The sequence below is a fragment of the Rissa tridactyla genome, chromosome 4 (genome assembly GCF_028500815.1).
Source record: "Rissa tridactyla isolate bRisTri1 chromosome 4, bRisTri1.patW.cur.20221130, whole genome shotgun sequence".
In the NCBI taxonomy this organism is placed as follows: domain Eukaryota; kingdom Metazoa; phylum Chordata; class Aves; order Charadriiformes; family Laridae; genus Rissa; species Rissa tridactyla.
The window spans coordinates 31,044,787-31,056,526 of NC_071469.1; the positions used below are offsets into that span (position 1 = coordinate 31,044,787).

The 11,740-nt window shown below is 52.8% G+C and overlaps 1 protein-coding gene across 1 annotated transcript; it reads left to right on the forward strand.

Annotated features, from left to right (window-relative positions):
- The first annotated feature begins 250 nt into the window (after positions 1 to 250).
- NKX2-1 (NK2 homeobox 1) lies at positions 251 to 8,597 on the forward strand. The gene is made up of 3 exons (XM_054199694.1): positions 251 to 402; positions 5,094 to 5,470; positions 6,280 to 8,597. The coding sequence occupies exons 1-3, from the start codon at positions 350 to 352 to the stop codon at positions 6,948 to 6,950; spliced, it is 1,101 nt and encodes a 366-aa protein (XP_054055669.1). The 5' UTR covers positions 251 to 349; the 3' UTR covers positions 6,951 to 8,597.
- Positions 8,598 to 11,740: the final 3,143 nt, after the last annotated feature.

Consider the following 11,740-nt stretch of genomic DNA (forward strand, 5'->3'; position numbering starts at 1 on the left):
CCCCAGGCGGGGCAGCCGCGGCGGGGCACGGTGTGGCCGCCGGGCCGAGGCGTGCCCCGGGGCCCCGCCGCCCCCGCCCTGGCACCGCGGCGGCTCCGGGAGCCCTGCCCTGGCACCCCGTACCTGGCCCCACCCTGGCCCTCTTGGCCGGGAACGGCCCGGCAAAGGACAAGACGGGGGGCGGGGGGGGTGTCGGAGGATTAGGGCAGGAGGGCTCAGCCGTCCGCCAGGAATTGGGGAAGGAGGGAAAAGGGCTGCGAGGAGGCAGCGCTGCCCTCGCAGCGGAGCCTTGCGAGTGGGGCCGCCGGGGACGGGTGGCGGAGGGGCCCCGAGGAACCCCAGATGCGAGATGCTCCACGCCCTGAGCAGCTGGAGGAGCAACTGTGCGTGCGCTGCGGAGGGGTGAGGATTTTCGCTTTAGCCTTTGGTGGTTTCGCTTGTTTTCTTGGGTTCCCACGCCAGGGGAAGAGATTTCGACGGCTGTACTGCGGGGTTTCGCCCACCCGAACGAGACAACCAGGGCGAGGGGGCTTTCACGCGGCGGGGAATTCTCACCATGAGCCACAGCAAGAGTTTTTCGCTCCCCGAGCCCTCTGTGCCTAGGGAGCTTTCGCAGGGAGCGTGTCTTACACGCCCAAGCATGTGCTTTCCAGGCAGCGAGCGGCTCCCAGCGCCCTGCCCGCGGCCGGCAGTGACAGCGACATAGGTCCGCCCTGCTCGGTCACTGCGGAAACCTCCGCTCCGCTCCCTCCTTCCCGGCGTGGGCTTTGGGTACAGTGTGTGGGGCATATTTTCCTTTTTTTTTTTTTTTTGGGGGGGTGGGGGGGTGGGATTAGGGGGACAGGGGGTGTATTACACCGACATGCCCAAGAAACCGGCGAAGTTTCTATGAGCTCGCAGAGGGTGGATGGAGAGGGGAAAGTTGCAGCAAGCTGCCTCGGTGGTGCCCCTTTTCCAGGCGCGGGGCTTTGGAAGAGTAATTTAAATCTCTCTATGGATGTGTTAAGAGTTGTGCTGATGACCAGGAGAGAAGAAAAAGTTCTGTCCCAGCTCTGCTTTTGCCCCCTTTAACTCAGGCGTCTCTAGGAACGGCTGTCCCCGCCGCAGAGCCCGCCGAGCCCCGCTCCCGCCGCAGGGCAGGCTGCGGGCAGGGCCGCCCCCCCGGGGCTGCGAGCGGGGGCGGCACAGCTGGGCAGGGAGGGGGTGCTTCGTGTGCGGATGGCTTGGCGCAGCCAGACACCGGCCCACGGGGAGCGCGGAGCAGCTCACGCCTTTGCATCAAAAAGTTGCTCCTATAAAGTGTATCTGTTGTTGAGAAAGAAATTGCCTGCGGGTTGCGTGGGACCCTTCCCCTCTCCCCTCCGAGCCCAGGTGCACCCAAGGGCTTCAGCCGGCCCAGCCGGCCTCTCCCACCTAAGCACATGCTGAATCGGGGCCGCGCTCCTGCGTGGGCTCCGCTTGCGGAGGAAAGGCGTGGAGCCACGGCGGGAGCTGAACGTGCCTGAAGGAGGGGGAAAGCAATCTGGGGCAAGGAGCCGTGTTGGGCGCCGGATCAGGCAGAAATGACCGACCCCCCCGCGCCCTCCGCGGCTCCTGCCCGGCGAAATGGGTGGCAAGGCAGAGCCGTGGCTCTTCGGCGGCTCGGGCTGGCCGAGCACATTTGATTCCCCTTGGGGAGGCACAGCAGCTCGTATAAAAAAGACATTGTTGTGTTTGGAGAGCCCTGTGCGCACTTTCAAAAGCTGCTCCTTGAGTTCCCAGCCCCCGCAACCCAGTTGATGAGGAAACGCGCTGCGGTCTTGGTGGCACCGTTTCCATTGGGATTGGCACCATTTGATTGACAAAGTCTCCCATTCTTCCACCTCTCGAGTGTTATCAAACGGATTGTGTGGGGTCAGAAGCTATTGAAGGGACGTCCGTGTAGCCGCATTCTGCAAACACAGGGTGAAGACCGTGCCTTTCTCATGAAAATGCTTCCACCAGGCAAAACGCATCTCATCTTCCCTGCTCTCCTCCTTAGCATTTCCTTTTAACTCGAGCGTTTTCCTAAGCAGCATCACCAGGTAAACGGACACATCAGTAGAGGCAGCCTAGGCAGGACCCTGTCGCGGCGGCCACTCGCCCCGGGGGCTGCGGGGAGCCGCCAGCTCTGGCAGACGAAACTTGAGTGGGAGGGTTTGAAAGCAAAGGGTGAGCGGACGGGACAGGGCAGCAGCGAAGAAGCTTTCTCGCCACTTCGCGGTTTGACTCGCCCCGTTATAGTTCATTCGGGGCGGGAAAGGAGGAGAAGAGGCTAACCTGCTTCCTTTTCGCTAGGTCGATCCAGCGGGGCTAAAAAGTGCTGTCGGGACCTTGCGGGGTGTAGCTGTGCCTATACGCGCGTCGGTGTATTTCTAAATAAGCGCTCAGACCCCCCCCAAAGGGAGTTTCACCCCGCTCCCCAGCGAAGGGGGAATGAAGAGCTCCCCCATTAACTTCCCATTAACAAGACCCAGCGCAGAGTCAAGGCTGGACTCGCTCGGGTTAATCTAATCGAGCGATGCTTCGGAGGCGATTTTAACCTGCGCTTATTCCAGCGGGAGGATGGATCAGCTCTCCCGGCCGCAGCCGGCGGTGGAAGGGGTCGTTGCCGGCGGCGCCCCCGGGAAGGCGCACGGCGGGCGGCGGGCGCCTCGTCCGCCCCCGCTCCCCGCTCCCCGCCGCCGGAGCCGGCCCTGGGGCCTCCCCACCTCGCACCCCCTGGAGAGAAACCGAGTCGCTGTTCCTGCCCCGCAAATTGCGCGGTCAGTCGCTGTCGTTCGTCTCTGATTTGAGCCGACCGCAGCGTCATTTTGGTGGATCCTATGGTGTTTAATTATTTTTCCCCTCCATACAACCCCCTCTTTTTAAGGCTGAGAAAACAGGCATGGAGCTGATGTGCCTGAGAAATCCGAGTGGGGGGTGGAAAAAAACCAAACCACCAAAGCAAGGTCGAGTGTCTGTCTCTGTAGGAACAAAACCAAAGACCGTACTGAAAAACGCGCAGAAAGGGGAAAAAGGGGAGGGAGGGGGGGCGGGAAGGGGGGGGCGGAAGAAAGAAATCTTCCAGGGATCTGGAAAGATAAAATCTAAAGATCTGGAAAGAAAAGAGATAAAAGCAGGCACCTTTCTAGCCCAAAGTCGCCCTTCCCTGCCTTTGGTGACCCAGCAGACTCACAAGAAGCCCACTTCGGGGTGTTCAGCCTTGAGGGAGCTGGTGCCGAAAGAGGCAGCTGAGATGATGTAGGAGAGCTGGAGGCCTGATTGAAGGAAAGTTCCCCCGATTATATTTGTGTGGAAAAGCTCACCTCTTGCAGAGCTCTAAAGTGTAATCAAGGCTGAGGCTTACACTTGAAGGATGTTAACTCTCATACGGGAACCTACTTTCTCCTAAACGGTTTCTTGCCTAGTGAATGAGAGCCTCCCAATTGAAGCAAAATGATCCTTATGTACTAATATCAAGCACAGTCACAAAGCGACCGGCTATTTATGCTGCCACTTTAGACAAAGATACTTAGTTATTCCCGGGTAGCAAGTGCACTTTTGCATTTTTAAGCACGAACCAGCCGAGCACAAACATATTTACAAGTGCAATTACTAAATAGTTACTTGACACTTCAAAGTCACTGGGTTAACTGTACCTTCGCTGTAATTTTCTTAATATTCAGGTAATCGCTGTATTAAATTGGGTTTGCCAGGGCCGTAGGCCGGGGTGTGAAACACTCAGGGGAGGTTTCTCTCCTCTGCTCGGGAACACCCCGAAATATAAGCTTTGGAGACTCTGGACAACTTGGGAGATTTCTTCAAAGACCCGAGTGACATTAGCTGCTGGCTGCTCGTACGTGTGTGTGGCTGTGAATGGGCTCGCTTTTGTTTTCACACCGGATCAGAGAACAGATCCGAAAGCGCCAGAAATTGCAGTTTATTCGAAACTGCAGGGAATTCATTGGCAAGGTGGTGTAGCAGATGACCTGAGAGGTCTTCTCCATCCAGCTCCCGTGCTGTATAAATAACCTTAGAAAGCATCTTCAGGTTCAGAGGGACCACGAGAGCCTGTGACAGTCTTTGCCTTTGAGAATAACGAGACACATTTTGCGCTAACCTATTTTTTCAGCAGTCTCTCGCCCCAGGCAATTAAATTAGTGGTTGTTTTTGCAAACTTGCATCTTCCACCTCTCCCAGAGATTGTAAAAAAAAAAAAAAAAAAAAAAGCCCTAGGTGAACGGAACTTATGGGTTTAAGGAGAGAAACGATCCTCTCACTGGGGGTCTCTCACTGGGGGTCTCGCACTGGGGGTCTTAGCGGACATAGAGAAGGTTCCCGAGATGCTAAATCCCAAGTGCTGTTCAGCCACCAGCCGGACGGGATACCTGACAAGCCCGTGCGGGGAGTGCGGAGCGCTGGAAGCAGTGGCCAGAGCGAAACCTCTGCCGTCCCGGCGGCCGGTCCTTCCAGAACAAACTTAGTGGGGGGAGAGGGGGCACTCAGTCCTTTTGCTCACCGGCATTCAGCCCCGTCTCCCCAGTTCTCACAAAGGTTGGGCTGACAGCCTTGCCACCCGGGAGCTGATTTTAAATCCTTTCACCCAGTGAAACGGGGGGTCTTTTCGCCTTGCCTTCCATTTCCCGTCCACGGTATTGCCACCCCCGAGAAAAATAAAATGAGTTGTGCTCACGGGGTCTCTCTCTCTCTTTCCCTCTCTCTCCCGCTCTCTCTCTCTCTTTTTTTTAAGACATAAAAAAAAAAAAATCCTGACAAGTGAAACTTAAAGGTGTTTACCTTGTCATCAGCATGTAAGCTAATTATCTTGGGCAAGATGTAGGCTTCTATTGTCTTGTTGCTTTAGTGCCTATGCCCCGCCTCTGGTGGCAGCCTAAAACCTGGCGTCTGGCTAAAACAAACGAAAGGCAGCCCTGAGCCTCCACTCAATCCAATTAAGGCGGACTTCGTCCACTCGGTTACGTGTACATCCAACAAGATCGGCGTTAAGGCAACACCAGAATATTTGGCAAAAAAAAAAAAAAAAAAAAAAAGATTTGCCTCCCCTTCCTTTTTTTTTTTTTTTTTTTCCCCAGCCGCCGAATCATGTCGATGAGCCCAAAGCATACGACTCCTTTCTCAGTGTCTGACATCTTGAGTCCTTTGGAGGAAAGCTACAAGAAAGTGGGCATGGAGGGCAGTAACTTGGGGGCTCCCTTGTCAGCCTACAGACAGTCTCAGGTTTCTCAGCCGGCCATGCAGCAGCACCCCATGGGCCACAACGGAACAGTGACTGCCGCCTACCATATGACAGCGGCAGGGGTCCCCCAGCTCTCCCATGCTACGATGGGGGGCTACTGCAATGGGAACCTGGGCAACATGAGCGAGCTCCCGCCTTACCAGGACACCATGCGGAACAGCGCTTCGGCGACAGGATGGTACGGCACCAACCCGGACCCCCGCTTCTCCTCAAGTAAGTCGGACCGGGGCTGGGTGGCCGGCGGGGGGGGTGGCCGCGCACCTGCCCCGCCGCACCGCGAGCAACGGGCGCCGGGGGCTCCGTGCCAGGGCAAAAGTCGGTCCAAATCCCAGCCGCCCCCCCCGCCCCTTACGCCCCCCCAATTCCTCCTGCTGCCCCGGCGATCGTGCCCGGTCCCTCCTCCCCCGGCTGGTTTCATGGCAGCCTCCCGGGGCTGCTTTTGCGGGGGGAAGGGGGTGGGAAGCCCCGCGGCGGCGGGGAGCGGGAGCCCGGGGCTCGCCGTCCAGCGGGGAGGGAGCGGCACGGCCCGGGGGCTCGGGAGGGAGCCGGCGGTGCTCATCCGCCTGCGCGCCGCCCCGCACCGGGCGGGCGAGGGGGAAGCCGGATCCTCGGGAGCCGCGTCCCGGGAGGCGCGGGGGGGAGCGGGGCGAGTCCGCCCCGGCCGGCGCCGGCGGAGCCCCTGTCCCCGGCCGCTGCTGCCGCGCTGTCACATCAGGTACTTGCTCGGGGGTCACCCCCCCCGGCCAGGGCGAGGGGCGAGCGGTCGCCTTTATTCACCGGGGCCGGGCTGCCCCGGTCTGTCGGGGGGTCGGGGCGGTCGCCTCTATTCAGCGGTCCCGTTGCCCGCCGCTCGCCCCGGGTCGTTGTTTGGGAGCGGGGGCGCCCCGAGGCCGCGGCCGGGCTGGGCTGCCGGGGGGCTGCGGGGCCCCGGCGGGGGCGATCGGCGGCGGGGGCGGCCGGAACGCGGGGCCCCGCTCGGGCCGAGCCGAGCCGCCTAAAACGTGCCGCCTTCTCCCTTGCAGTCTCCCGCTTCATGGCGCCGTCCTCGGGCATGAACATGGGCGGCATGGGCAGCCTCGGCTCCCTGGGAGACGTGAGCAAGAGCATGGCCCCGCTCCAGAGCACGCCGCGGAGGAAACGGAGGGTCCTTTTTTCCCAGGCCCAGGTTTACGAGCTGGAGAGACGTTTCAAGCAGCAGAAATACCTCTCCGCCCCGGAGAGGGAACATTTAGCCAGCATGATACATCTCACCCCGACTCAGGTCAAAATCTGGTTCCAGAACCACCGCTACAAGATGAAACGCCAGGCCAAAGACAAGGCTGCGCAGCAGCAGATGCAACAGGAGAACGGCTCTTGCCAGCAGCAGCAGTCTCCCAGAAGGGTGGCGGTGCCAGTGCTTGTAAAGGATGGCAAGCCCTGCCAAGCAGGCTCCAACACACCCACAGCAGCTATCCAGAGCCATCCGCAGCAGGCGGCTACAACGATCACAGTGGCTACCAATGGCAACAGCCTCGGACAGCATCAGAGCCACCAGACAAACAGTGCGGGGCAGTCTCCAGACATGGGACAGCACTCGGCCAGCCCTTCCTCTCTGCAGAGCCAAGTCTCCAGTTTGTCTCACCTAAACTCTTCTACTTCTGACTATGGCACTGCCATGTCTTGCTCCACCTTGCTATACGGTAGGACCTGGTGAAAGGATTAGACAAAGGAAAAGAAAAAAATAAGGAGAAAAAAAAATCAGATTTTCCCAGTCACACAAATCTCTGTCCTGTCCAAACTACTGGGTGTTTTTCTTTCTTCCCCCCGCCCCCTCCCTACCCTTTTTAACGCTTTTTTCCCCCCTCCCGTTTTACTGAGCGGTTCTCTGAGGACCTCTAAGAAAGAGAGAGAGAGAGACTTTTTTTTGTTGTTCGGTTTTGTTGTTACTCTTGATGGTTTTGGGTCGTTCTTTTTTTTTCTTTTTTTTTTTTTTTTTTTCCCAACATTGTTGTATGGGGTGTTTAAAAAAAAACCTGACTATTAACCACGGAACAGTCTGCAGAAAGGGGACCATCGTTAGACATGGTCCGAAGGCTTGGATTTCAGATGTACACTTTGCCAGCATCTAGGACTTGCATGTAAATATAGAGATTTTGGGGGATGGGGTGGTTTTCCCCCACAAAAAAAAAAAAAAAAAAAACAAAACAAAACAACGCATTCGCGTCACCCAGACACAAGAAGCAGCTTCCCCCCACCCCCGGTCTCCTCTCCCAGCCCCGCCGCCAGGGCCAGCGGATGGAGACGTGGAGTCATCAAAGGCTTGGCTTTTATTTTCCTCCTTACGTTTGGTGTGAACCTGTAGCTGTATAATGCTGTCAAAAGTTGGACTAAAACCATAGTTTTTAGTAGCCTGTATATTTTGTTGTAAAAAGAAAAAGAAAAAAAAATACAATCAACCAAACCAACGCCCCCCCCCCTTTTTTTTATGGACACTGATCGCCCCGTCGTAAATCCTCTGGCAGTTTGTTATTTGCGCACGCCGCCTTTTCCTGTTGTAACTTATGTAGATATTTGGCTTAAATATAGTTCCTAAGAAGCTTCTAATAAATTATACACATTACGAATATTCTTTTTTTTTTTAATTATTTCCCTTTCGTTCCCCCTCCCGACCCTCCCTTCCCCACATCTCTCTTTTTTTTTCCCGTTCTTTTTTTTTTCTTTTTTTTTTTTTTAATTGATGGAAAAACAACCCAGGATGCTGCCAAACTCTGAAAGGCCCCTGCCCCTCACAGGGCCTGGACCCTGTTCCCGGAGGGGAGCTGCTCCAGGGAGTTAAGGGGATACAGGATCGGTCCTCAGCGTGCTAAAGTGACAAGCAAACGCGTGGGATCCACAAACTCGAGAGCGAAGGGATCGAGTCCAAATTCATTATCCCGATTATTGCGGGGGGGAGGGCGGGGGCACCTCAGAGACTTCTTGCTAGAGAAAGCAAAGTATTCCGGGAGTAGAAATTCAAATGCCAAAGGCACGGAGGAGAAAGAAGGTAAAAGTCTAACGCCACTAGAAACAAATTAACGAAGAACCTGCTGACAGTATAGGACATGCGGCCGATTAAAAGAGCGTCCAGTTTTAATACCTTGTAAAAAAAAAAAAAAAGAAAAAGATAATTTCTACCAGGTTTTCCTATGTACTTGTATTTTAAGGGAAGTACAGTCACCTTATTTATAATCAAAATAAAAAGATAGTTTATTGCGTACGACGTGTAGTTTGAATTAACTTTCTTTATCAGGCTGTATTTAATTTTCTACACGTACCCACCCCTCGCCAGCACACACACACGACCACGCAGTTTCTCCTGCCCACGTCCATCTCCTTACCCAAGCGAGAGGTGAGCTGCAGGCTGCAGCTCGGGTTAACGCAGGTTGGTTTGAGTTTTGGTTTGTTTGGGGTTTTTTCTTTGTTTTTTTATTCTTTCTTTCTTCCTTCCTTCCTTCTTTTTTTTTTTTTTTTTTTTTTTTTTAATTATTTCTGTAGCGATTTGGGAAGCTTGCAAAGAAGGCGATGAGGAGCAAGTGCGTGTGCGCGCACGTGTGCGTGGGTGCGCGGGGGTGCGCGCCTGGCTGAGACACCGGGGGGCAGTTGGTAGAAAGGTAAATATTATGGGTAGCGCAAGGCATTTAGGTATTAACTTTGTTGTAAATATATAAAGCATATCAGGCTAAGCAGCTCGTAATCGGACAAGCCCGAAATACATGTAATTCGCCGTCTTTCGGGTTCCCAAATATCCCTTTTGTGAGTGTAACAAATTAAGAAGTCCCCCATCCTAAAAGACCTCGTCTCGTCTTTTCCTTCGCATCTGCTGCTCGATTTCGGTTTTTTTCTCCGGATCCCCTCAGTTAAACCACGGAAGCCACTCGCAGTCGTTCAAAGACCTCTGAATCACAGAGGTATGACGAAATGCTCATATTTTGGAAGAGAAAGAAAGCAGCTTGCCCGGGATGGAAACAACCCAACGTCCAGTTTAAGTAGCAGCTTTCGAAAGCTACAGTCTTTTATTTATACAAGATAGCCGGTGTTACTCGGACACCAAGTGCTAGTTTGGATGGAGAAAAAGGGAAATAGACAGAAGAAAAAAAAAGAAAAAAAAAAAGAAAAAAAAAGATTATCGGATTCTTTCTGCCTCCCGCCCCCCTTTATTTCAAACTAGAGAACATCACGTGTGTCAACAGGAATTTCGAGACCTTTCATTCTTTACATTATGTCCTGCTTTATACAGCGACATTCTCAACTAACCCAAAGAATATTCCTTCTTTTCTTTTTTTTTTTTTTTCCTTTCTCTATGCAGAATATTCGTTTCAGATCTATAACATCATGTTAAGGATGGCGGGTGGTGGTGGTGGTGGTTGTCTGGGCTGTAGTGCTGTTATTTCTACTAAAAGAAGCAAGTATTGGGAATCCCTAGTCCGTGGCACAGCGCTGCCAGCTCCTGCCAAGGGAAAGAGCCCAGAGTTAACTCTACGGATTTTTTAAATTAGGGTTAGTTTCTCCTGGAGTTAATATATAAGACCGAAGGGGAAAGTGCTGTGGTTAAGTCGCCATTTTCCCTTCAGACGTAATTAATATTTGCATCCTTTCAAACACAGGAACGTTGAAAAGTTAGGAGCGCTGGAAGGCGTTAATGCAGCCGAGAAATACTATTCCACACACACAATATTGGAGTTAGCATGTTCGATAGACATCCAGCCAGTGACTTTTCATTATAGACTTCGGGGGAAATAAATGAATTTTATTGTGTCTCGACAACCTCATAAACACATATTTGGTGGTGGGTGTAATTACTGTAATGGATTATTATGTACACTGACTTATCTTTCTTAAACTAGATTTAGTTTCGATTAAATAAACTCGTTTCCACTTTGTCTGATGTCGGCTTAGTTTAAAGTCTGTTTACTTGTTCCACAGAAAGGTGAATTCATCTCTTTATTAAGCACTAGAGACCGAGCAAACACAGTTCAAACTGTATTTACATATCAATCAGGAGAAATGCAAACAAACTGCTCTTTAACAATTTTATAGAGGTTTTTTTATGACATTGTGTTATAGCCTTTTATCATAAAATTCTTTGTATAAACCAGTTATGCCTTGATTGGGATGAAGATATTTCGGGGGGGGTGGGGGGTGGGGGAGGGAGTAAATACATTTTAATTTCCAGTCTCCCTCGAGAACACTCACGAGAACTTAGTCACTGTATAGCTTTTCTAAATTAAAATATGTGCCTCCGTCTAAACGCCTGCTTCTTCCAATATGCTGATTTTTCAGTCTCCCAGTAATCAATGCAGAACTTGGATAATGGGACGGCGAAGGGGAGGGGGGTGGGTGGGTTTGCAGCACGATTCAAATCTGAAATGATGGCAGAAATGCACGTTTCCCAATATAACTGCTCCTCTATCGACGTGAGACTGTGGGCACCCCGTATTTTGAGAGATAAAGGGATCTAGTGAGGGATGGCTATTCCCCTCCACTCCCTGGCACTGCCTGTAAGTGTAGGAGAATCGCGGAGGGCATTTTTTCCTGCTGTAAATAGGAGTTCATGCTTGAGTGCCATGAAGTGTGCATGTAGTGGCACAGCAGGCTGTGGGGAAAAAAAAAAAAAAAAAAACCACCACAAAAAACCCACAACAACCGACAAAAAATCATCACCACCAACACCACTACCACCGCCACAACAGCAGCAATAGCAAAAGGCTTCTTCATATTTGCTGTTTCATATCAAAACGGGATGTAGGTTGGGGTTTTTTTGGTTGGTTGTTTTTTGTTTTGTTTTATTTTGTTTCACAGCAGCCTGTTAGTAAGAGGGATGCTCGGAAGGAAAAGGCTCGGAGGAGCCCGCGGCGCTGGGGCCTGCACCGGCTGCGGGCTGATAGAGCAGTGCGGAGTTGTTACCCTACCTACGCGGGGGGGGGGGGGTCGGGGGGGGGGGGGGAGAAGGGGAAACAACCCAAAAAAAACAGCGATGGGGAGCTGATCTAAAAATATATCGCCTGCATCTGGGTTCAAAAGGCAGTGCAGGGCCCTAAGACAGTGTTCAAAGTGCAGATCCCAAACAATGTAATCTGAGACAGCTCTGAGATGACACCAAGAGAAGTTACCACAGGGGGGGTGAGGAAAAAAAGAAAAGTATTTTAGAAGTTTTGTGGCGGAGTGCAGGTAGAGGGGCCTCGCTGGGAAGGCAGCCCCGGTCCAACTTGTCGTGACGGCTGCTTTTACAAAGGGGACCTAGAGGTAAAGACTGAGTGACTTCTGAAGAATTTCAGTCCTTTCATGGCCGTGTCGGGAGCAAAGCTGAGAAATATTTTTTTTTTTTCCTGTCTGACCCGCTGTTCCTCTCTTGATCCCCTTCAGGGGAAAAAAAACAAACCTCCAAACCCTAAGTAAATGGTAATACTGTTTATATGTATGAAATGTGTACAGAGACCTGACCCAGTACGGCTGTTCCTATGAGGT

Coding starts and splice junctions, on each gene's coding strand:
- NKX2-1 (XM_054199694.1), top strand. CDS start 350: ATGCTCCACGCCCTGAGCAGCTGGAGGAGCAACTGTGCGTGCGCTGCG. Junction 403..5,093: donor TGTGCGTGCGCTGCGGAGGG/GTGAGGATTTTC, acceptor TTTTTTCCCCAG/CCGCCGAATCATGTCGATGA. Junction 5,471..6,279: donor GGACCCCCGCTTCTCCTCAA/GTAAGTCGGACC, acceptor TCTCCCTTGCAG/TCTCCCGCTTCATGGCGCCG.